The sequence below is a fragment of the Chiloscyllium plagiosum genome, unplaced genomic scaffold (assembly GCF_037043375.1).
Source record: "Chiloscyllium plagiosum isolate Xiang-an unplaced genomic scaffold, Cpla_swu_hap1 HiC_scaffold_7, whole genome shotgun sequence".
In the NCBI taxonomy this organism is placed as follows: Eukaryota; Metazoa; Chordata; class Chondrichthyes; order Orectolobiformes; family Hemiscylliidae; genus Chiloscyllium; species Chiloscyllium plagiosum.
Genome location: NW_028270145.1, coordinates 67,399,886 through 67,426,642, shown reverse-complemented (window position 1 = coordinate 67,426,642; position 26,757 = coordinate 67,399,886). Strand labels below are relative to the sequence as shown.

The following is a 26,757-nucleotide window of genomic DNA, read 5'->3' as shown; positions in this document are numbered from 1 at the left end:
CAAATAGGTGAGAAAGCCTCCTGCTGATTATTACATACTGCAACTGCTGCCACAGTTTACCTCCAATAATTAAAAAGGCCTAATCTTAAAAATCAGAATAAATCTTTCAACCCACCTAACCAATCTAATTCGTATATTAATATGTATCACACTGGATTTTTTTCAGCATTCCTTACAGCAAAGAATCTTGAAACAATGGCTGAGAAATTGATTTCACACTACTGGAAGGATCTTCCTTTCTCCATTTCATTTATCACCCCTCACAACCACTGGCCTTAAAGTTAGGATCAATGGAGGTCCAATTACTCCAATGTACAGACTACATAATTGCTGTGAAAGGATTTATTTATCAATTAAATAAATGTACTTCATTTGTTATATCAATTACAAAAATGAATACATTCAGGCAACACAGTATGGCAGAATCTATTATTCCTTGGATTTTAGCAGGCACTGTAGTCCCTAAAGACTCAGTGAAAAAATATCTGTGGTGAGTCAGCCCATAAAAGTGATGGCTGCCCTCAGCAAGTTAATGCTGGAAGCAATGTTAATTGCTAGACTGTTTGATTTGTGCCCTATTATGAAACGAAGTCCAGCCTTAGAAAGCTGCTAGCTAATTGAATGGTGAACAGCTCTTGTTTAGACTGAAGTGCTGACAACTGCAGGGTTATCAGTCCTTCCCAATAAAGAAAATCCTGACCTTAAACTTAGTCCAGGGGATTGCAGGAATCAGAATGAAAGGATGTCTAGAGGTGGGGGTGGGGACAAGTTTGAAAGGGAGGAAAGAGGGGGGAGGGAGTGACCATGAAGGGTATCACCAATGGGCATAGGTGGCCCAGAGACCTTTTTCCAATAATTTGCCTCGAACTGAGCTGAGGCTGATTGACTTATAATTAATTGGACTATTACATCCTCCTTGCTCTTCCCTTGTTCTTGGAATGTGTTTCATTCACTCTCCATCTCTAACTGGCCCCCTGAAGTGGGTGGTGAGTCACCATCTTGAAACCTTGAATTCCAGGTGATACAGTTACAGCCCCAGTGCTATTAGAGAGAGAGTTCCAGGATTTGGCCCAACAGCAGTGGAGAAATAGCAATACAGTTCCAAGTCAGGCTATGTCTGATTTGGGGGATGAGGAGGGACGTGGCACTTGCAGGTGGTGGTGTATTCACAAATCTGCTGTACTTGTCTTTCTATATGATTAAAATTAAAGTTGGAAGGTGCTATTGAAGGAGCCTTGTCATATTGCTTCAATGCATCTCATTGTTTCTGGACAATACTGGCACTGTGATTGGGAATGAAAAGAGTATATGTTTAAGGAGTGAATGAGGCACTGATCAACTAGGATGTATCATCATGGGTAGTTTGAGATTCTTAAATGTAAATTAGCTGTGTTCATTCAGACAAATGGAGAGTAGTTGATCATGATATCAGTTCAAAAATCCATAACCACTTGAAGGTCTCATTCAAACTGAATTTACAGGCACCCCAAAGTGGGAATGGAAGGTTACATTCTAATCCAGTAATGATAATCTTTTGGTTTATATCAATACACAAAGTAAAAGAGCAAGCATAGAGTCACAAAGTTATAGAGTTGTACAGCATGGAAACAGACCCTTCGGTCCAACCTGTCCATGCCGACCAGATATCCCAACCCAATCTAGTCCCACCTGCCAGCACCTGGCCCATATCCCTTCAAACCCTTCCTATTCATATACCCATCCAAATGCTTCTTAAATGTTGTAATTGTACCAGCCTCAACCACATCCTCTGGCAGTTCATTCCACACACGTATCACCCTCTGCGTGAAAAAGTTGCCCCTTAGGTCTCTTTTATATCTTTCCCCTCTCACCCTAAACCTATGCCCTCTAGTTCTGGACTCCCCGCCCCCAGGGAAAAGACTTTGCCTATTTATCCTATCCATGCCCCTCATAATTTTGTAAACCTCTATAAGGTCACCCCTCAGCCTCCGAAACTCCAGGGCAAACAGCCCCAGCCTGTTCAGCCTCTCCCTGTAGCTCAGATCCTCCAACCCTGGCAATATCCTTGTAAATCTTTTCTGAACCCTTTCAAGTTTCACAACATCTTTCTGATAGGAAGGAGATCAAAACTGCATGCAATATTCCAACAGTGGCCTAACCATTGTCCTGTACAGCCTAACATAACCCCCCAACTCCTTTACTCAATACTCTGACCAATAAAGGGAAGCATACCAAATGCCTTCTCCACTATCCTAAGAAACTGCAATTCCTTTAAAATATTTAAAGGGCACAAGTTTTAAAAGCCTTGACAACTTGGCACCTCCCTTTGATAGGAGAAAGTGAGGCCTGCAGATGCTGGAGATCAGAGTCGAAAAGTGTGGTGCTAGAACTACATAGCAGGTCAGGCAGCATCCGAGGAGCAAGAAAATTGACGTTTTGGGAATAAGCCCTTCATCAAGAATGTCCTGATGAAGGGCTTATGGCCAATACATTGATGCTCCTGTTCCTCGGATGCTGCCTGACCTGCTGTGCTGTTCCAGAGCCATACCTCCCTTTGTTAGTTTTATTTGACAGTTATTTTTGGCAGCTCTATAGACAACACTGATGACAGGTCTCTTAATAACTACAATTAGCAGTTCAATGCATTTACAAATTTTCTGCTTACATTCAGAGCTACATCAAATAATACCAAAATGTACCTTACCTTGCCCAAAGAGCACTTGACCTACCCTAAAGGTGCCCTGAGACCATAGGAAAAAGAGTATGTTAACACTAAAATGTTTACCCTACCTACCCAAGCAACCAAGCAGAGTTAAACATCCTCTTATCAAGTCTAAATTATGCATGTTATTTTTGTACTCTTAAATGTCAAAAATCAGGCATGACTGGAGTCAGCTGCTGTTTTATCCTGTCAGCTGTCTTAGTGATCCACAGACATGAAATTTTGAAGCTGCCCCACTTTTTCCAAGCCTCACAAAATTGTAGATGCCATGTTTAGAGTTTGGACTTGGGGCTCAGGAGCCATTTTTGCCATGACTAAGAAACTCTCCATTACTGTAACAGTTCTGGCCTTTTTATCCTATCTTTTATTACAGACTCCTCCTCCTTCATTATCTCTTCTTCCCACTTTGTTCTTCAAAACTGGTGCAATGTTTTCATGAAGAACCACAGCTATAACTTTAAAATGAAGAAGTTGGGTTACTGGATTTCAAGTGAATACTAACTTGTAGAAACTAGTGCTATAATTATATAATAAGCAAAACATAGGAAGATGGAATCATTGTTTGCAGAAGGAGTGAAATTGTGCAATGGGTTACATAGATATAATCCATAAAACTCTGGAGCTATGGCAATCAAATTAGCCCATAAAATTGCTTAGCTCTGTCATATTTCTGTTGGTTTTCTATGTAGAAAGAAATACAATGATTTACTCAAGCAAATAAGGCAATTATCACTTATGTGGCAAATCTATAAGTTACTGACTGGTGTGCCTTGCCAAAATCGGAAATGTCTCAAATTGCAAAATTCCAGACTGGTGTCAGTGGCCACAGATTTTTTTTTGTGGAGAAGCCTGGTGATTAGTTTGCTTGAAATCTGTAACATAATTTAGTCATACTTTCTCAGGTATGATTTAGTTTCTGCAGCTTCTCTTTTTATTGATATACGTGCATTAGATTGTGGAGCTGAACAACTGTCTGGTGGGTGAACAGAAACTTAAGAAATATTTGATTTGATCAACTTAAAATTAGATTTCCAGAGAATCTTAAATATAAAACTCTGAAAACAATCAATTATCAGAAAGACTATTAAAATGGTTTTAGGTTTGCCACTGTAGCTTATATCCAAACATGGAAGGGGATATGTGCAATCTATGTACGTATCCAATCATCAGATGACTGATGACACTCATCATAAATTTATAATCTATGATCAATCTAACTAATCTAGCTGAGTTTCTTGAGAAAGTCACTTTCATTGTAAATCAGAGAATGTCTTTTTTTTTCAACATGTGTTTTCAGGTGATATCTGATAAAGTTTACAAAGCATTTGGATGAGTATATGAACAAGGAAGGTCTGGAGGGATATGGGCCAGGAAAAGGCAGATGGGGCTAGTCTAATTTGAGATAATGTTCAGCATAGACTGGTTGGACCAAAGGGTTTGTTTCCAAGATTAGCAAATAGTAAAACACTTGATTGCCTTGGACATAGGTTGATAATTAATTGTGAGTTAGGAGACAAAGGTAGAGTTAGTTTCCTGACTGGGATGTGACAAGTGGTAGATTCTGTACTAGACCGTCAGCTTTTCACCAAAAATATTAATGATTTGGATGATGGAATTGAGATATTGTAACAACCATATAGTTATATTCATTAATTTATGGAAAATGAGCACATTGCATTTAGAAACAAAACGGAGCATGGTTGAGAAGCCACATGACCTATTTTTGTTTCTATCAATATACATGACATTACACTACATGAGTCTCAAAGAAACGAAATTGGATGGATCACCTGGCATAGTCACCAGGAAAGACAACGGCAGAAACAGCCCTGACGACACTGCGAAGTCCTCCTTACTAATAGCTGGGGGCTAGTGCCAACATTGGGAGGGCTATCTCACAGACCAGTCAAGCAATAGCCTAACACAGTCATATTCATGGAATCATATCTTACAGACAATGTCCCAGACACTATCATCACCATCCCTGGATATGTCTTGTCCCACTGGCAGGACAGACCCAGCAGAGATGGCGGCACAGTAGTATACAGTTGGGAGGAAATTGATGGGAGTCTTCAACATTGCATCTGGACTCCATGAAGTCTCATGGCTTCAGGTTAAATGTGCAAGGAAACCTCCTGCTATTTACCGCGTACCGTCCTCCCTTGGATGATGAATCAGTAGTCCTTCATTTTGAACAACACCTGGAGGAAACACTGAGGATAGCAAGGGCACAAAATGTACTCTGGGTGGGGGATTTCAATGGCCACCACTAAGAGTAGCTCAGCAGCAGTATTGCTGATTGAGCCGATCAGGTCCAAAAGGACATAGCTGCTAGACTGGGTCTGCAGCAGGTGGTGAGGGAATCAATAAGAGGGAAAAACATACTTGACCTCATCCTTCCCAATCTGCCATCTGTCCATGACAGTATCAGTAAGAGTAATAACATTACAGTCCTTGTGGAGACGAGTTCCCACCTTCACATTGGGAATAACCTCCATCATGTTGTGTGGCACCATCACAGTGCTAAATGGGACAGCTTTGGAATAGATCTAGCAACTCAAGACTGGGCATCCATGAGGTGCTGTGGGCCATCAGCAGCATCAGAATTGTATTCCAGCACAATCTGTAACCTCATGGCCTGGCATATCCCTCAATGGAGAGTGGAGGCGGACATGCTGGGAGTAGCACCATGCATACCTAAAGATGAGGTGTCAACCTGATGAAGATATCAAACAGGACTACTTGCATTCCAAACAGCATAAGCAGCAAGTGATAGAAAGCACTAAGCGATCTGACAACCAATGGATCGGATCTAAGCTCTGCAGTCCTGCCATATCCAGGCATGAATTGTAGTGGATGATTAAACAACTCAATGGAGGAGGAGACTTCAAAAATATTCATCTCCTCAATGATGGAAGAGCCCAGTACATCAGTGCAAAAGATAAGGCTGAAACAGTTGCAGCAATCTTCAGCCAGAAGTGCCAAGTGGATGATCCATCTCGGCCTCCTCCAGTGGTCCCCAGCATTACAGACATCAGCCACATGATATCAAGGAACAATTGGAGACACTGGATACAGCAAAGGCTATGGGGCCTAACAACATTCAGGCAATAGTACTGAAGACTTGTGGCCCAGAACTTGCTGCTCCCCTAGCCAAGCTGTTCCAGTTCAGTTACAACATTGGCATTAGATTACATTAGATTACATTACAGTGTGGAAACAGGCCCTTCGGCCCAACAAGTCCACACCGACCCGCCGAAGCGAAACCCACCCATACCCCTACATTTACCCCTTACCTAACACTATGGGCAATTTAGTATGGCCAATTCACCTGACCCTGCACATCTTTGGACTGCGGGAGGAAACCGGAGCACCCAGAGGAAACCCACGCAGACACGGGGAGAACGTGCAAACTCCACACAGTCAGTCGCCTGAGGCAGGAATTGAACCCGGGTCTCTGGTGCTGTGAGGCAGCAGTGCTAACCACTGTGCCACCGTGCCGCCCAGCATGTACCTGACAATATGGAAAATTGTCCATGTATGTCCTGTACATAAAAAAGCAGGACAAATCCCAACCCAGCCAATTACTACCCCATCAGTCTCCTCTCAATTATCAGTCAAGGTATCATTAACAGTGCTATTAAGCAGTACCTGCTCAGCAATAACTACTCAGTGACACCAAGTTTTGGTTCCACAAGGGCCACTCAGCTCCTGACCTTATTACAGCCTTGGTTCAAACATGGACAAAAGAGCAAAATTCTAAAGATGAGGTGAGAGTGATAGCCCTTGATATCAAGGCTTCTTTTGACTGAGTGTGGCATCAAGGAGCCCTAGTGAAACTGTAATCACTGGGTAACAAGAGGCAAACTCTCCAGTGGTTAGGGTCATACCTGACACAAAGGAAGATGGTAATGGTTGTTGGAAGTCAGTTATCCCAGCTCCAGGACATCTTTGCAGGAGTTCCGCAGGGTGGTGTCCTTAGCCCAACCATTTTCAGCTGCTTCATCAATGACCTTTGTTCCATCATAAGACCAGAAGTAGGGATGTTTGCAAATGATTATATAATGTTCAGCACCATTTATGACTCCTCAGATACTAAAGCAATCCATGTTCAAATGCAGCAAGATCTGGACAATATTCAGGCTTGGGCTGACAAGTGGCAAGTAACATTCACACCACACAAATGTCAGGCTATGACCAGCTCCAGTAAGAGACAGTCCAACCACTGCCCTTTGACATTCAATGGTGATACCACCACTGAATGTCCTAATATCAACACTTTTGGGGTTACCGTTGACCAGAAACTCAACTGAACTCACTGCATAAACACAGTGGCTACAAGAGCAGGTCAGAGGCTATGACTACTGAAGCAAGTAAGATACCTCCTGACTCCCCAAAGCTCAGTCCATGATCTACAAGGCACAAGTCAGGAGTGTGATGAAATAAACTCCCTACAACAATCAAGAAGCTAGACACCAACCAGGACCAAGCAGGCCACTTGATTGGCACTACATCTGCAAGTATCCATTCCCTCCATCATCGATACTCAGTAGCAGCAATATGTACTGCAGAAATTCATCAAAGATCCTCAGATAGCACCATCCAAATCCAAGATCACTTCCATCCCAAAGGACAAGAGCAGAAGATATATTGGAACACCACAGTTTTCAAGTTCCCCTCCAAGCCACTTACCATCCTGACTTGGAAATATATCACCTTTACTTCACTGTCACTGGATCAAAATCCTGGAATTCTCTCCCAAATGGCATTGTGGATCATCCCACAGCAGTTGGAATCCAGCGGTACAAAATGGCAGCCCATCACCACCTTCTCAAGCGCAACTAGAGACAGGTAATAAATGCTGGCCAGGCAGTGATGCAAACATCACACAAATGAATAAATAAAAAAGAACACACAGCTGAAAATTAAGTTGTTTGCTTAATCAAAGCAATAAACTATAAATTAATTTACATGACGTTTCATTAATAAGACATTAAAATGCAACATATCTTTCCTATGAATTTTATGATTACCAGTTTGTCTGAGTAACTTCAGAAGCCTAGTTCACAATAGCCTACGAAACCTTTTGACTGTGAATGGAATTCCACAGAATCACTGTGACTGGAAACCCATTCTTTTAGCTGGAGATATAAATGAATGAAACTCAAACATTATTGTAAGTCAATGCACGAAGTCACCAGGGACAAGTTAAGTGGGAAATGACAAAACAGTTACAATGGACACTTGGCAGAAGCGAGATTGTGATAGGGATATTTATTGCGCTTTTGGAGAAGATTTGTAGGTTGTGGTTCAAGTTGTAAATTTGCTCGCTGAGCTAATAGATTTGTTTGCAGATGTTTCATCACCATGCTAGGTAACATCATCAGTGAGCCTCTGATGAAGTGCTGGTGTACTGTCCCACTTGCTATTTATCTGTCTTGATCTGTTGTGCAGGGTGATATCACTTCCGGTTCTTTTCCTGATAGCTTGGTAAATGGGGTCCAAATCGATACGTTTATTAATGAAGTTCCGGTTTGAATGCCAGGCCTCTGGGAATTCCTGTGCATGTCTTTGTTTAGACTGTCCCAGGATGGATGTATTGTCCCAGTCAAACTGGTGTCACCTTCGTCTGTGTGTATCGATACTAATGATAGTTGGCCATCTCTTTTGATGGCTAATTGGTGCTCATGAATTCTGGTGGCTAGTTTCCTGCCCATCTGTCCAATGTAATGTTTGTTGCAGTCCTTGCAGGTATACTTATAAACACACATTTGGTGAGCAGACTCAGTGAAACAATGCCGACAGATAGAGTGAGACCAACAAAGCAAGGACTCTGCCTGAAATTAAATAGCAAGAAGAGAATTAGGGATATCATAAACCTACTATCTTGAAGAGCCAAACCTGATCTTAACTATATGAGGTCGAACGCACCTCAGCTGGACTGAAGCCAAAAACCTGCTGCAGCAAGCAGTGAGCTACTGTGAATTCATCATCAGAAACTTCTGTTCTCCATTTCTCCAGGAAATCAAAAAGGAATCATCAGGCCTGCAACACTTCAATCTTGTAGTCAAGACTTTCATGTATTAAAATGATGTGATGAAAAGTCAAGACTAGAGCATATGCTCCCTCTCTTGTTATCATTTTTCATGTTTGTGTATGTATGTGTGGTTAAGTGATTGTGATTGTGAATACATCCAGGTATTAAGAAGTAAACATGTCTCCTTTTTTAAACTTAAGACCTGTGTTTTGTTTATTATTGCAATGTATAGCACTCAACAAATAAAACTTTTGTTGTATGAGATGATGGTACTGAAAAACATAATGGTCATGTTACATTGGCTCATCCATTCAACAAATGTAATACATAATCTGTGTAGTTCTGCTCGAGCTTTTGGGGATGTACCAGCTCCATAATATCCTTGCAATAATGCCAAACCAAATTTGGTTATTCTTATTGCAATCATGAAGTAAACCTTCCTGTTTTCTAAGAACAGTGTTTTTTCTGTAGATACTCAATGATGACATATACTGTACTACTGATCACTTGATAGGCCCAAAGGACCTAAACAAAAAAAAAAGGAGCAAAGATAGCAGTGAACTTCCTAAAATAACTCTTACCCAGTGCCATATGTTGATCGAGGTGCAACTTTCATTAGGTGCCAGGAGCGGTCATGTAGGAATATGAAATATTTCCACTTTAAAACATAATTATCTGCAGCCAATTGAGAAGTGATTAATAGTGATAACTCACTATTATTCCCATGCCCACAACAAATGCATATCCAAGTTCACAGATTCAATTAAATTTAGAGACACAGTTAAACTGTGTGAATTGAAGTTGAACATTACAATAGATTATGGAGTGACTGGGCAAAGTGTGGCAGATGGAGTTCAATCCGGGAAAGTGTGAGATAATTCACTTTGGATCTGAACATGATCATTTGGAATATTTTCTGAATGATAAGAAAATAAGAACTATAGAGGAACAAGTGATTTATGCCTTTGTTTGCACAAATCGGTAAAAACATTTGTACAGATACTAAAGGTAATCAAAATTTTGAATGGAAAATTAGACTTTATCACACAAGAATTGGAATCAAATTGTCAGAAAGTGATATTTCAATTGACTAGAACTTTCATCAGTTTCCATTTAGAGTACTACGCTCAGTTTTGAAACCAAACCGCAAAAAAATTGACCTTTGAAGAGATAGAGAGCAGATTCAGCAGAATGATACAAGAGTTGTCAAAATAAAAACACATGAAATTTGATTTTATTCTCTTCAGTTCAAAAGAATGGAAGTTAGACCATGACATCCATTTCTTATGTTTGGCTCCTTGAGCCTGCTCTGCCATTCAATAGAATCATGGCTGATCCCGACATTCCTCACGTCCTCTTTGCTGCATTTTCCCCGTAACTGTTCATTCCCCGACCAATGAAGAATTTATCTATCTCAGCCTTAAAGATACACAAGGGCCTTGCCCCCTCAACTCTCTGTGGCAAGGAGTTCTAAAGATTCACAACTGTTTGAGAGAAGAAATGTTTCCTCATCTCAGTCTTAAATTGGAACCCCTTTATTCTGGCACTATGCTGCTTGGTCCTAGGCTTTCCCATGAGGGGAAGTATCCTCTCTGCATTTATGCTGTCAAGCCCCACTAAGAGTCCTGTATGTTTCAATGTGATTGCCTCTTATTCTTCTAAACTCCACGGAGTAAAGCCAACCTGCTTAGCCTTTGCACAAAAGATTTGGTCTAGTTGATGTATTTAAAATTAAAAATAAAATTAATAGGATAGATAAGTGAACTATTTGCTTTTATGGAAACTTTCAGAAGATGAAGAAGACATTGGGCAGAATCTTATTGGGGGGTCAAAGCAGCATAGGCAAAGGCAGGATGTGTGGCAGAATCAGACAGAAAGTAATACCTGGCGTGAAGAAGAAGCAATTAGCATTGAAAGGCTGCAGCAGGGACACTTTAGGTAAAAAGACAAGCACTCAGCTCTTGGATTGGCCAGGCTAGATCTCAAGACTGCTCACTTGCTTTTCTACTTAGTGTCATCCTGCATTGCCTTATCATGCTGAGCTTTTCCAGCAATTTCTATTTTTCTCTCTGATTTACAGCATTCTCAATTCTTTCAGTTTCTATTTGCTGAATCTAATCATCAGGTAACCAATGTTATCAACAGTAACAAGCCAGCACTATCAAACAGTAAAGTACACGCATGCCATACAAAGGGCAGAGTTAGTCGTATATTTTTTACCATGTTTATAGTGAATTTTCTGGTCAAGGAAACCAAAGACAGATTTAAAATAAAATAACAGCACATAAAAATGCAAGGAAGTATATAATCAAATGGCACTATCACTTTAGTTAGCACAAATGGAAAAATGTCATGTGGTTTGTATAAAATAGATATTACAATATTAAAACTAAACAGGGGTAAGTGTAATATAAGTAAGGATAAAAATTTATTTTAGTGACAAAGCATTACTTGATCTTAATTGGTAACATGACTTCATTCATGGATCATAGCTGATGGTAGGAAATTAGTTTTCGAAAGTATGTGTTTTGAAACACTATTAACTTGTGTTAAAGACTTTCAGAAACATGTTAGACTGAACCATTTGCTTAGTCTTTCAAAATATAGATATATATTGAACCTGTAAAAATAACAAAATTTTTTGAACTATACAGTTCTCAACTCTAGCAGAAATACATGTGCATCTGTAGTTGATCAAGCAATGACCATTGACTGACTGTTTATTGAGTATGTGATGATCTGTTCATAGTTTGATTTTTAGTAAATTCTAGATGATATGTGTAGATCATTTGTAATTGCAAAAGCTTGCATGCAATGTCATATCTAATTAAGGTTCTGCATTTGATATTGCACTATGTACAATGGGAATTTCCATACTTTGAGCAGATGAAAACAATCATGCAAAAAGTTCATGCATTTTGAAAATGCATTCAACTGTAATAACTGAAATTAGTTATTTATATTTTTGTCATTATTATTAAATTAATGAAATGGTCCTTCCCATAAGGATAATCAAAAAGTTCAAGATACAATTGCATCTTGAGAGAACATAAGATGTGAATTTGTGTAAAATATCTGGTGTACAGAATATATCCTCACTTGTTTTACTGTGAATTTTCCTCAGGCCCTTTTAATCATATCAAGTCAAGCCTATTGGGTTCCACATCAGATTCTAATCTCAACAAATATAACACAATTAGCAAGATTCCTCAAATCACCCTGAACTTTTCTGATATAAAAGCTGAAAAGAAGAGTTCATCCCCACCTTCATCAGAGAAGACCATCATTGCACCTAAAGTGAAGGAAAGAACGCACAACGTGACAGAAAAAGTAACACAGGTAAGAGTATTGCACATAGGACAAAGTAGTTAAAAGAAAATTATTCATACTTGTAAACATGATTTTCACTAATAATTATTATCCTCAATAATTATGCAAATCCATTTGTTGCTCTTGCAAGTTCCAGTAAACATTGGAATCACAGAGTTAACCTGGCCAAGAAATAAATCTAATTATTTCATCTGTTCCATCAGTGAATGAATAGATAAAATATGCTATGTTCAATTTGGAGAAGAGAAGAAATTTCAAAAAATTATGTGCATTATTCTGCAATTAAAGGGAATTAGAGAACTGAAACACTTGATTTTACTCATGAACACAAATTCCATTGTATCTCAGTATTAGTAATCAAACTCAGAAAAGATAAAAGTCATCCACTTAGTTGCTATTTTGAACAGTCACCATTTGATTTAACATTTATTTTTTCTCCATTTTGGATATTCTGCAAAGCACTGTGTCCATTTGAGGAAGCTCAGCTCTCTGTGACCCAAAGCAGGTTGTAACTGTTTATATAAAGTATGTGTGAACTGTAGCTCATTGCTGAGGGTCTGTGACTAATTCATTCATGTGCCTACCTTGAACTTTGATGTACACTAGTAATCCAATTGCAGGCAACCACACAATAATTCAAACACATCTATGTGAAACTTCATGTACATGTACAAGTACCTTTTATGGCATTCAGCAAATTAGAGCCAAACACCTTAAAACAAGGGGAGACATTCATCACAGACAGAAAATACCAGAGAACAAAATATTGCACAAATGTAATGTTAAGAGGCCATTTCAAGAAAAACATATTTTGCATGAATTGTTGCCAAATACTTGCAATGTATTCAATATTGAATGTAATTTTTTCTGCCTGGTTGATCAGTAATATGAAAGATATGACTCATTAATTATAACCTGAAATTAGACAATCAATGTTTATGAAACAATTATTGTCTTTTTCTGTATTTAAACCAATTTGTTATTTCTTAAATTTGTATATTTTTGCTTGAGTATAATACATAGCAATAATACACAAAAAGGTTGATGTTGACACAGGACAATGAAAGGAAGGACAGACCAAAATTATAATAAATGAAGCAAAATTAAGTATATAACACCAAATAGATTGGAGATTGTCCAGACAAAACCTATTGTAATGTGTATTTTTACTTGTAAATGTATTTAAGTGGAAATTCCCAAATTCAAGCAATAACCTCCACATATGCTGAGGTTTAAGTAGTTAATCATGCTTAGTTTGTAGAGGGGACATTCTACAGTATGCTGTATTGTTAGCACATCTACTGAAGAGAATTGTACTGAGGGTCCAGTGCCGGTCAGGGCTGCCTGATCATTCTGAATACCATTAGCAAGGACCACTGTCACTGTGGCAATTCATAGCCTGAAATTTGATAGATGGGGTTGTCAGAAGGAACATATTTGTGACTTCCCATATTTCCCATTTATTGATCTAAAGCATGTCTGTTGGTAGTTATTGTGCAAAGATGTTACTCTATCTCGAGCAGTGAAATGTAAGACAGGCAAAGATGGATTGAATGGGAAGATATATGAGGAGTAATGTTTGTCAGCATAAAGTTTGCGACAGGAGCATTCCATATATCCAATGAATTTGGTCAAAAGATTAATTCTATTATAATCTTTGCTGATGCTTTCTTTAGGTATTCCTAAAACTCAAAGTCCTATCTTGGGGTACTCCTAAGTGTATGGGTCTGGGATCATTCTTTGGTCTCTGATAATCCATTTTGATATACAAATCCTTTTCCACAGAAGTACTATGAAGGTGGAATATACTGGATATGGTTTTAGAAGGATTTAGTCTGTCAACATTTAAGGATTTGGGTCAGGTGCAGATAATCTTATCAACACAGGGAGAATTGTGGGTAGACCAATGTACAATTTCCAGGCTCGCGCGAAGCACTGTGGCGGCTTGTTGGTCAGCCTTCTTCATATACTCCTCCTTTGTTCAAGGTGGATTCAAAAATATCTGTTGCAAAGGAGCATTTCAACAGCTGTCCCCTCAAGTTGGAAGTACTTGGACAGCTTTGGGATGAGGCCAGTAAGCCAAAGCTGTGAAATGTAACAGTTTTAAGCCTGTATTCAGATTATTTTGGAAGTTTTCTTTATATTAGTGATGATTGCCAGACCTTGTTGCAATGAGCTGTGTCTCTTAGGGAAAACAACATGGGTCAATATTAAGAATGGTCTCTATTTCCAGAGATTCGCATCATCATTAAACATTCACTATAGCTCTGATTTTTATCAGTCCTAACAAAATTGACTTTATGCTGTAGCAAATAAGAATTGCTCTGCAAAATCATTCAAGAAAGCCCATCTTCATCTTTAGAATGTTCTGGCACCTGACTTAATAAAAGTGTAGGACTACAGTCCATGAACATTGACTGCAACAGATAAGTCAAAAAATTACCATCTCTTAAATGACTCAATTGTAAAACACAGATGCAATCTAAGTGATGGATGAGATAGGAGATGCAGTTATCATATCCATCACCTCAAACACATGAGACAGCACAAAAATAAAAAAATCACTGGCATCTAGAGAAAGCTAGGTACAGTTCCTTTTACATATCAATACAATTATCCTTTGAACAATATCATTGTTTTTTGCACTTAAGAGGAGAGAAGCACATCCTGCATAAAGTAATTTTTGCAACCTTTCTTCAACCAAAACTGCATGATGTGCAGTAAGGAATAATGATGCCACATACATCATTTTCAATGCCATTTGTAAAAGACTCACTAGAAAAAGCTCCACGTAAAGGAATGTGATAAAGTTGTAGACAGGGAGAAGGTGATTTGAACATAGTGATGCTGTGTTGTCCACCCCAGCACTTTTCTGTGTTTCCATTACACAACTCTGCTGACAAGCGAGGCGTACTTATGTATGTCAGGAGAAAACAAAAACAGGAATTGGATCAGTCATTCTAAAGAAACTATCTGATTTGGATGAGATAACCCTAAGACTTTTTCCTTGACATACATCTGTAAAGTGCATTGTTTGAATTTATAATGTCATTTTCTACAAAGTAATATTCATTAATTATGATACCTTATACAATGGTTCTCTTTCTAAAATCTCAAAGCATGACCTGTGTTTACTAACCACCTGCGTAATGAGCTATAAGCCTTGTGATCTTAGCAATCTTGCAAATTGTTGGTTGGTTTTGCTCTGTAAATTTTACCTTAGTCTTCCCCTGTTGTTTCTTTCCATGTTGAGGAAATGGCACCTTCACAACACTTTGTGTCAAGTTCTTTCCTTTGTGCTGCACCTCAGACAATGTATTTATGAATTTAAAGATAGATTATGGGGTAAAAAAACAATTCTACTGGAGGGATTTACTTAAATGCAAAGTACAGCCAAGCAAGTGGTGTCCTTGCACACATTTCTGGATAGTATCCAAAGTAATGAGATAACAAGCACAGAAAATATAGCTATGGAGGAGGAGAGGATTAGGCAAAATGGGAGGATATTTAATTGGGGAAGAGGAAACTATGATGCGATTAGACATGAGTTAGGAAGCATGGATTGGGAGCAATTGTTCCATGGTAAAGGCACTATAGACATGTGGAGACTGTTTAAGGAACAGTTGTTGCAAGTGATGAATAAATATGTCCCTCTGAGACAGACAAGTGGTAAGATAAAGGAACCTTGGATGACGAGAGCGGTGGAGCTTCTCATCAAAAGGAAAAAGGTAGCTTACATAAGGTGGAGGAAGCTAGGGTCAAGCTCAGCTCTAGAGGATTACAGGGCCTCTACTGTTTGTAATTTTTATTAATGACTTGGATGAGGGGATTGAAGGATGGGTCAGCAAGTTTGCAGACGACACAAAGGTTGGAGGTGTCGTTGACAGTATAGAGGGCTGTTGTAGGCTGTTGTAGGATTACAGGGCCTCTACTGTTTGTAATTTTTATTAATGACTTGGATGAGGGGATTGAAGGATGGGTCAGCAAGTTTGCAGACGACACAAAGGTTGGAGGTGTCGTTGACAGTATAGAGGGCTGTTGTAGGCTGCAGTGGGACATTGACAGGATGCAGAGATGGGCTGAGAGATGGCAGATGGAGTTCAACTTGGATAAACGCGAGGTAATGCATTTTGGAAGGTCGAATTTGAAAGCTGAGTGCAGGATTAAGGATAGGATTCTTGGCAGTGTGGAGGACAGAGGCATCCTGGTGTGCCGGTACATAGATCCCTTAAAATGGCCACCCAAGTGGACAGGGTTGTTAAGAAAGCATATGGTGTTTTGGCTTTCATTAACAGGGGGATTGAGGTTAAGAGTCATGAGACCTTGTTGCAGCTCTATAAAACTTTGGTTAGACCGCACTTGGAATACTGCGTCCAGTTCTGGTCGCCCTATTATAGGAAAGATGTGGATGCTTTGGAGAGGGTTCAGAGAAGGTTTACCAGGATGCTGCCTGGACTGGAGGGCTTATCTTATGAAGAGAGGTTGACTGAGCTCGGACTTTTTTCATTGGAGAAAAGGAGGAGGAGAGGGGACCTAACTGAGGTATACAAGGCATAATACAAGGCATAGATAGAGTAGATAGCCAGAGACTATTTCCCAGGGCAAAAATGACTAACACGAGGGGTCATAGTTTTAAGCTGGTTGGAGGAAAGTATAGAGGGGATGTCAGAGGCAGGTTCGTTACACAGAGAGTTGTGAGAACATGGAATGCGTTGCCGGCAGCAGTTGTGGAAGCAAGGTCATTGGGGACATTTAAGAGACTACTGGACATGCATATGGTCACAGAAATTTGAGGGCGCATTAATGAGGATCAGTGGTCGGCACAACATCGTGGGCTGAAGGGCCTGTTCTGTGCCGTACTGTTCTATGTTCTATGTTCTAAAACAACATTCATGAATACTGTGATGATGTAATTGAGATCTTGAATACAGAGGTATAGCAATCCTTCCCTACTGTATTTGTCCCAGTGGAATGTAATAGGTGTTATCAGTTTCCATTCTGGTGGATGATATCTCTCCACATCCTACATCTGCTTCCATTATTTTCTTCCTGTGAAGCTGTAATAGCATGAGCCTCCTTTTTAGCCTGCTGCCTCTTTGAATAGCACAATGCAAAATATAGTGATGAACTCAGATAGCTAAATAGATTACACAACAGCCATATGCTTGATAATCCAAGCAATAATATTGCTTCATTAGCATGTCTATTTTGTACTCCATATAGAACCTCAAATATTGGTATAGGACTCATAGGGGTAAATTTAATCGTCAGTCATAAAATAATGGTACTGGCAATTCACCTCACACAAAGCTGATCAGATTTCTCCTTTCCCAATGGTGGTTTGAATCTGGCAACAAGTCAAGAGTTTCTGGCCCTCGAGCTGTGATTATGTTGTCAATTGAGATAAGCAGTAAATCATATAGCTTTATTTTCACAGGCGTGGGTAGAGACAAAAAAAACCTCAGATGCTGGTATCCAAAGTAGACGGGCAGGAAGACGGAAGAACATAGCAAACTGGGCAGCATCAAGAGGTGGAAAAGTTGACGTTTTAGGTGTAACCCTTCTTCAGGACTGGGGGTGGGTGTGGGAAAGCTGCAGATAAACAGGGTGGCAGGGAGAGGGTGGTGAGGTGGGGATAGGTGAAGACAGGCAGAGAGTATGAACTGGTTGGTCAATGGGAGGAGGTGGAAGGGACGGCAAGGGGCTGGGAAGGGAGTCAGGGGATGGGAAGGGTTATTTGAAATTGGAGAAGTTAATGTTGAGTCCTCCGGGCTGTAGGCTGCATAGACGGAAGATGAGGTGTTGTTCCTCCAACGGTTTGGTTCATTGTGATAATGGAGAGGGCCAAGGATGGTCATGTCAGAAAGGGAGTGGGAAGGGGAATTAAAATGGGCAGTGACTTCCACCCCGCCCTCAAATTCACTTGGTTCATCACGGACACCTCCTTCCCCTTTCTTGACCTCTCCATTTCCAGCTCCGGCGACAGTCTCCAGACAAACATTTACTACAAACCCACAGGCTCCCAGAACTACCTGGACTGTACCTCTTTCCACCCAGTATCCTGCAAGAACTCCATCACATTCTCCAAATTCTTCCGTCTCCACCACATCTGCACGGATGCAGAGACATTCCACTCCCAAGCATCCCAGATGTCCACCTATTTTGAACCACATGCTTTTCCTCCCTGTGTCATCCAGTCAGTCCTCCACTGCATCACCTCCATTCCCCCTCCAAACACAATAAAGATAGAGGCCCCCTTGTCCTCACATACCACCCCATCAGTCTCTGCATCCAATGCATTATCCTGAAATATTTCCACCAACTCCAACTAGACCCCACCACCAAGTACATCTTCCCATCCCCACCCCTCTCCACCTTCTGCAAGGACCATTCCCTTTTTTAGTCCTTGGTTTGTGCCGCTCTCCCCACTGACCCCCCGAACCCTCAGATACCTTCCCCTGCAACCAGAAAAGATGCAAAACCTGCCAATACGCCAGTCCCTCATTCCATCCAGGGCCCCAAACAGTCCTTCCAGGTGAGACAGAGGTTCAGCTGCCTCTCCTCTAACCGGGTTTACTGCATCAGGTGCTCCCAATGTGGTCTTCTTTACATCAGGGAAACCAAACGTAAACTTAGAGAACGGTTTGCTGAGCATCTCAGCTGGGCCCACAGGGGCTGACCAGACCTCCCAGTCACCACCCATTTCAATTCCCTTAACCATTCCCTTTCTGACATAACCATCCTTGGCCTCCTCCGTTGCCACAATGAACCAAGCAAATTTCCTCTGTAAATTGGTGGAACAATACCTCATCTTCCGCCTGAGTAGCCTACAGCCCAGAGGACTCAACACTGAGTTCTCCAATTTCAAATATCCTCCCTTCCCATCCCCCGACTCCCTTCCCAGCTTCTTCCCCTCCATTCCACCCCTCCCAGCCACCTGTCAGATTCATTCCTCTCATTGACCAGCCAGCTCGTACCCGCTACCTGTCTTCATCTATCCCCACTTCACCCCCGCCTCCTCCTTTAACCGTAGCTCCCCCTACACCCACCCCCAGTCCTGAAGAAGGGTTACAGCCGAAATATCGACTTCTCCACCTCCCAATGCTTCCTGGCTTGCTGTATTCTTCCAGCCTCCTGCCTGTCTACTTATTCTCACAGACAGCAAACCAGGAATTAAAGGATTCAAAATACCGTCATTTTTTTTTAGTTTTACAGGAAGCAAAATAAACCAATGTGGTTTACATATAGGAAAAGGATAGAAAATGATATATAAACAACTTTTTAAAGTCATAATACAGTTGTGTGAAATGCCACAATATTAAATTAGCACTTTGGCATCAATGAGACTGTTTTGCGGAAATTATAAACAATGACACTGTTAAAAACCCAGTTAAACATCATTCAGCAACTTTTTCAAGGATTTTTATCGTAGTACTAATAGTCTAACAGAACAAGTTCTCACTAATTTATATGTTGCACTCTATGGGAACCTCAGCAATGAAACCTATGAAAAATTGCCAAGTCACCGGCAGCAATATTTTGATTTCTATGTTCAACAGCACCTGAAGTTTGAGAGCATTAATGGAGGTACAATCTCATTACTAATTTCACCATCTTTACTACTCACAAAACCTTGGCCATTGTATTTATGTTTTGTTGCAACATGAGAATTTATAATTGGGTTTATAAATCACGACTGCAAGGAAAAGCCCCAGGTCTCGCAGGTAACAAAGTCATTCTTTATGATCCATCATATAACCAGAATTAGGACATTGTGACTACTTTCTAGGCAATTGGAATTTACATGCAGGAAAACATATCTGTGATCATAAATACACTTTAGAAAAAAAAGACAAAGAACTGTGGATGCCGGAAATCAGAAACAAAAAGTACTGCAGCTCTGGCAGCACCCGTGGAGTGAAAGCAAAGTCAATGCTACAGAACTGAAGAAGAGTCACTGAACTCAAAATGTTAACTCTGTTTTTGTTTTTGCTCATTAACATCCTTATTTAAAGAGCCACCCGGTTTATATATACATTGAGATCTATGGGTGGCATCTTGATGGCCATGTATATTTCATTTGTGATGTCTTGGGTTAAAACTAAAGATTATGTTGTTTTTGTTTGTGATGTATTTTGTCTGACAAATAATGTCAGTTATTTGATATAGTAATGAACTCTGGACTGGTTCATTTGGAAGGCACATTTAATCAATGACATATTTTCCAGTTAGAGAAAGACCTATCCAATTCTTCCAGATTGTCTTTAAAATAGCCAGATGCAAATGGCATAGCTTAGTTACAATAGTCCTTGTGGAAATAAATCAGTGAAGATATGTCTCCATCGACATCCCAAGGTATTTATACATTGGCACTTGGGTTTGGCAGGAAAGAGACTATCATAGGTTGTCATTAAGCTTAAATAGGAAGTGCCTGAATAAAATTCTTAGCTATCTCACTGTTGTTTGTGGAGCCGTACAATGTGAAAACTGGCTATCACAGTGATTTATTTTTTATTCTTTAACAGGATATTGGCATTGTTGGTTAGATGAGCATTTGTTGCCCAGCCACAACTGCCCTCAAAGAGATGTGATGAGCAGCTTTCTTCACACTGTAGACTATATGGTATTGGTACACTACCAGTGTCATTAGGGGATAGAAGTTCCAGAATGGTGATCCTATGACAAATCAGGATGGTACATGGCTTGAAGTTAAATCTACATATGATAGTGGTCCCATTGCATATACTGCCTTGTCCTTTAGTAGAGGTCATGGCTTTGGAAGGTGCTGCTGATAGAACCTTGATAAGTTGTTAAAGTACATATTGTGGATGGTGGATGCTGCTGTCGTTGTGCATTGGTGCAATTCTGAAGATAGCGTAAGTAATCCAGCAGGTGACTTTGTTCTGATTCTTGCATGTTGTTTGAGCTGCACTTACCCTAAAAATAAATATTATTCCGTCACATTCTTAATTCCTGCCTTGTAGATGATAAACAGCAGTCAGGAATTGTGATACTTGCCACAATCCCTGCTAGACCACTAGCAGCTCTAGCAAATCTCCTTGCCAGTGGATTAGTCCCCTTCTAATTTAGGTAAGAGGAAATGGTTAGGTTCTCTCTTGTTTAAGAGAACTTTGGCATGAATGTTTCTTGCCACTTATTTGCCCATGCTTTAATGTTTTCCGAGTCTTGCTGAGTCGAGAGTGTCTTGCAGAAAAATCACAGCAGGTGATTTGAGGAGCAGGAGAATTGACATTTCAGGCCGAAGCTCTTCATCAGGAATGAGTATTGCTGAGCACTGTCACAGACTGCTTCAGTATTTGAGGCATTGAGAATAGTACTAAACATTGCATAATGATCAGCAAATATCCCTCTTCTGACTTTATGGAGGAAAGGTAATTGATGAAGCCGTTGAAAATGGTTGGTCCTAGGATACAATAAGGAGGAGTCTTCTGAGAGATATCTTAGAACTGAGATTGATCCCCAACAGCTACAAGTATCTTCCTTCATAGTAGATATAACACCAAACATTAGAGAATTTCCCCACAATTTCTATTAACTTCAGTTTTGTGGGGGATCCTTAAAGTACACTGTCAAATGATGCCTTGATAACAAAGGCTATTACTCTTCCCTACCTCTGGAGTTCAGCTGTTTTGTCCGTGCCTGGACTAATGACATGATGAGAACATGACATTTCATGAATGATCCACATGGAGTATTAATGAGTAGTTAAGTCAGTGCTGCATGACAGCACTGTTGATGACTACTTTCATCACTTTGTTGATAATCAAAAGTAGACGGATGGGATAGTGACCTATTGATTTGACTATTTTTCAGGTCATGATGTACCTGGGCCATTTTCCAGATTGCTTAGTAGCTGTCTGTGATGAGTCTGTCCTGGGTCTGCTTGGCTAGGGGTGCAGCAAGATCTGGAGTACAAGTCTTCAATGTTAATGCTGGAAAGTTAACAGTGCTTCTAGCCTTTGAGAATCAAATGCCTTCAGCTGTTTCTTCATGTCAATGCATTGTGTACTGGGTTCCCCAGTCATTGAGGATTCAGCGTCCTATGTGAAGCCCCCTACTTTTATTAGTTGGTTAATTGTGAAACAATTCAGAACTCGTTCATTGTTTGCAAGGAACCAGCCGATATCTTAAGATCATGAAACATAGTATATAAATGCAATTTATAACTTTTATTTGTTTTTAAAATTATTTTGAAACTCTGACATTGGGACAGTCTTTAATTCCTACTCAACTCTCCTCATTTGCTACATACTGATCACAGAATAATCTACATATTGAGTGTGCATGCTGAAAGTTCACACTCCATCGTTCAAGCAAGAAGAGTGGCCATGTTTCTCTGATTGCTTTGTTGCTAAATGTTGTTGGCATTGCATTGATAGGTGAATGTAAATACAGCAGGCCGTGCACTGGCATGTGGTATTCTCAATGCTGCTCCATCTGCTTTCACTTGACTATTGAGTAAGCAATGTCATCAGTCATAAAGGGAGCCAGCTGAATTCTGATCACGAATCTGTGGATGTGTAGGTGGCCAAACTAAAAATGACACCATTAAGCAACAACTATATTAAAAAAAGCAAAATTATGATGGGTTATATTTTAGGAGAATTCTTCAGCGAGATGAATTGAAACATACCCTTTTCAAAGGCCTCAATGATCCAGAAGGTGCCCAAAGCGGGTGTTGCTAAGTATTAGATGAACATTATACAGTTCTGAGGCAATTTCACACAATGTGAGAAGAAATGCTAGACATCTGAATTTTTTTTTAAATGCAGGAAATGTGCAGATAGTCTTTTTGGGAGACCTCAAATGTGAATCAGAAAAAGCTGGCATCCAAGTTCAGCAGGTAATAGGGAAGGCATTTGGAATACTGCTTTTTTTAATCTCAAAGGAAATGGAGCATAAACATAGGGAAGTTTTATTAAAACTGTGCAAAGCACTAATCAGGCCACAACTAAAATACTATGAGCAGTTTTGGAGCCCTTACCTACAGAAATTGGAGGCAATCCAGAAAAGATCACTAGGCTCATAACAGATATGGAATAACTCTGGTCTGAAAAGACTTAGAGTACATTGGGCCTGTACTCATTGGAATTTAGATGAATAAAAGGAGACCTTATTGGAACATGCAAGATTCTTTGAGTACATGACAACATTCCCATAAGTCTCATAATTTTCTATTTAATTTTAGGAAAGGTGAATTCTATAATTTGATCAAAGCCTTCACTTTTGCTGTTCTTGGCATGTGTTGTGTTGGAAGGACCATGTCTTTTTACTTTTGTGCTTTTTGAACTGTGGATTAAAATGAGGAAGAAATGTTTTAATAAACAGTGTTTGACAGAGTAGCTGCAGTTCTGAAAGAATGTAACTTGATATCATGGCAGACGTTGTAGATAACTATTTGAACAAGCAGCAATTGAAGTTCTGCTTGCAGATCAGCTGGAGCTGAGGGTATATAACTAATGCAGCTCTGGTTGGTAACAGGAAGTTGGACCCATGACAGCTATCAGTGACAGAAACTTTTAAGTTACCAACAACTGTGTGGTTGGTTCTCGGGTGGCTGAGAAACCTACAGATGAAAACAAATTACAGAGACAGAGAGAGAGAGAGAGAAAATGTACATAGCTGTATGTTCTCTGCAGTCAAAAACATAGTTTAAAATTCAAGAAAGCCAGTTGCTTTCCTGCAGCAGCTGCTGTAAACTATGACTTTTAAAATTGATAAATCAAAGACATTATCTAAGTACATCAGCCACTCTGTACATCTTGCTAACCCAAGAAAACATCCAAAGACATTTAAATGACAAGGGGTCTATCAAGATAACAAAGGATGTTATGTAACAGTCCAAACCCCCTCAAAGCATATTAAGAAGATTCCCTCAACTCCAACTTTTTCTTCATTTTAAAGGCAAGTGCGAGGCATGCAATTCAATTGGTCAAACTACCAGGCTTGAAGCAAAACACACTATATTCTTACACTATCGTTAAAATACAGACGAAAAAAATTGGAATGACGTAACTCTTTTGGAAAACTTAACAGAATAATAGATTATTTACCTACTAAACAGCAACTGTTCCATTTTGGTAACATCACATAAATACACCCTTAACAATGACAAGTTCAGTAAAAACAGATTGTCTCACATGCAATTCTTCAGTCCAGGAAGAAAGAACACCAAGAGAAAACTCTGTGTGAGAGAGAGAGGGAAAGAGAATTCAAGCATTTTGCAGCAGGAGCTGCAAAATGAACAGTGAACAGCCAAATCTGCAAATCTTGGGTCTGTGTATTCTTGACTCCACCCACTCATCCTTCTTTTAAAAAAACCAAAACCGGAAGAAGGGCCTGTGCCCGAAACGTCGAATCTCCTGTTCCCGAAACGTCGAATCTCCTGTTCCCTGGATGCTGCCTGACCTGCTGTGCTGTTCCAGCAATAAAGTTTCAACTCCACCCACTCATCCTTCTTTTAAAAAAACCAAAACCGGCTACATTGCTGGGCTCAGAGTAGGAAGCTGAGCTCCAAGTTTACAACACTTGCTTTCAAAAGAAGCATGACAGAACAAATCCTTCTTAAAGACACATCTGGCAACAAGAATCATCTTAACATCAGACTGGGGAACAATGACCACTGAACTGACTTTCCAATTTTTCAACCTCTGTCTATAACCACAGTGCTGACACAATCTCTGCTGCTCATCATACCCTGATTAGCCAATTCTGATTAGCCAATTCTTTCAATCACAACAATCCATGATTGGCCCATTTCACTGATAGCAACAGTTCCTGATTGGCCCATTTTCAGTTTAGCATTGGCTCCATAAAATAGAAAGATTTTGATGGAAACAGGTCAACTCTCTTCAAAACCTGTTCATGGAAACTAAACTCCATTTTGGTGTACGGGCAGGTCCATGTCTTGTTGGCTCTTATATGGTTTGTTTGATAGAAGGTGCACCCATTTTCCCATCTGTCCCTAAATTTACCAATCAACTGTTATGCGGGAGTAACTGCAAAAGTTCTGCTTAACATTCTGTGCCTTATATTGGATTCCGAGCAGAACAACATGAAATTATGAGAAGGAAGCTACAATTGTCATTAGGACTTTGTTCAGTCAGCTGTGCCACATTAGCATAAACTGTACATCGCATCAATGTCTATTACTAGCATACTTATAACAATGTTGTGACAAATGTAAATTGTCTAGATCAATGTTTCATGCTAAAATCATAATTCTAAGTTGAGAATTTAGTCATTTTAGGTCAAGCTTCCCGGAGATCCCTGCATTTAGCGACATTACCTTGTAACTGTAGCCTAACAATTCCATGTCCTCAATGACTTTACATTAACTTTACTAGCCTCCACTAAGCCAGGGTTTAATGCCAGCAAATGCAAACGGTGAGCTGTGTTTTCTCCTTACTCATAAAATAAGGCTTTCTCAATACAATTATCCTTTACTTATGTTTGAAATGCAGCAGCTACCCACCAAAGGAAAACTAATGATAGTCCACTGAATCAGATCAATACAGAAGATACATGCTGAGATCCAACAAAACTGTTGAATTTATTTCAATGGCTTCACAGATTTGATATCGCTCTGAAATCCAAACCAGGAAGAAATAAGAGACAGGGTCAAACTCCTCATTTTCCTTCGGGGAAAAGCTAGGTAGAAGTCAAAAGTCAGGATTGCCATGGGGTGGTGTAGGTAATTTCTGTGTTAGAGGTTTTGTCAGGTGTGGTGAGGAAACTTGCTAAGCCTTGCACTGAAGAAACCTCCAAACAATCTGATGTGACTTGGACTTCGCCAAATAAAACATAAGATTCATTTCAAAGTGTTTCTGATGCTCTGTACCGGTATTTGATCCAGGGATTTGATAAGGTATGACAGTTACAACCATCGAAAATGATGTACTTGTCTACTAGAGATAACAACGCAGTAGAAGATGGTGTACTGCTGGCTGGATCCAGAACAATCATACCCCACCAAGTCCAGAAAATCATTGTACAGGAGATACGTGATGGCTACATGGAAATAGAGAAGTGAAAGCTCAGAACCAGAGCAACTATGTATTCAACAGGCATCCAAAAGGCATTAAAGAATTGTGAAATGCAGAAAAAATTGTTAATAATAAAATATATGAGCCTTCATGATGGTTCCATTTTAAGATGAGTGTATGAGTGAAGAAAGTGACACCGTCTGTATCCCCATTAAATTTATCTTAGAGTTAACAATTAAATGATTTATAACTTGTAATTTAAAACCAGAAATCATAAACCAACAACATTATTAACCAGTGAGATTAAATCACAACATCACCAACAAGTGGTGAAACTTCAACAAAGTTTTGTGAAGTGACAGGACATAAGCAACTTCAGGCAACACTTAGATGGCAGCAGGAACAACATGCAGAATGTCCCCTGAGCAGCATGCCAACTCATCATTGAGAACAATGAATGCCAAATCTACAAAATGGAGACAAGAAATTAACTTATTGCAGACTAATAATGTGTTCAGTTATAAAAGACAATTGTTAATCATCTTTTGTTTAGACTGTTTAAAAAAAGTAATGATTTGAATAATTATGTTGACATAGAGGTAGTTTGTAAAGAAAGCTATATTTTTATGCTATTCATACGGAACTAATTGTTCTGGGAATGTGTTCTGAGGTGCCACATTTAC

The 26,757-nt window shown here is 39.8% G+C and overlaps 1 protein-coding gene and 1 long non-coding RNA gene across 2 annotated transcripts in view; one reads left to right on the top strand and one right to left on the bottom strand.

The window, feature by feature from the left end:
- Positions 1–26,757, top strand: part of LOC122551638 (voltage-gated inwardly rectifying potassium channel KCNH7-like) — a 470,988-nt gene that overhangs the window by 299,827 nt on the left and 144,404 nt on the right. Inside the window, exon 7 of the mRNA XM_043693875.2 lies at positions 11,863–12,077. Coding sequence (XP_043549810.2) covers positions 11,863–12,077 — 215 coding nt within the window. The remainder of the gene's footprint in view (positions 1–11,862; positions 12,078–26,757) is intronic.
- Positions 1–26,757, bottom strand: part of LOC122551639 (uncharacterized) — a 49,676-nt gene that overhangs the window by 17,416 nt on the left and 5,503 nt on the right. The gene's annotated exons all lie outside the window — the stretch shown is intronic.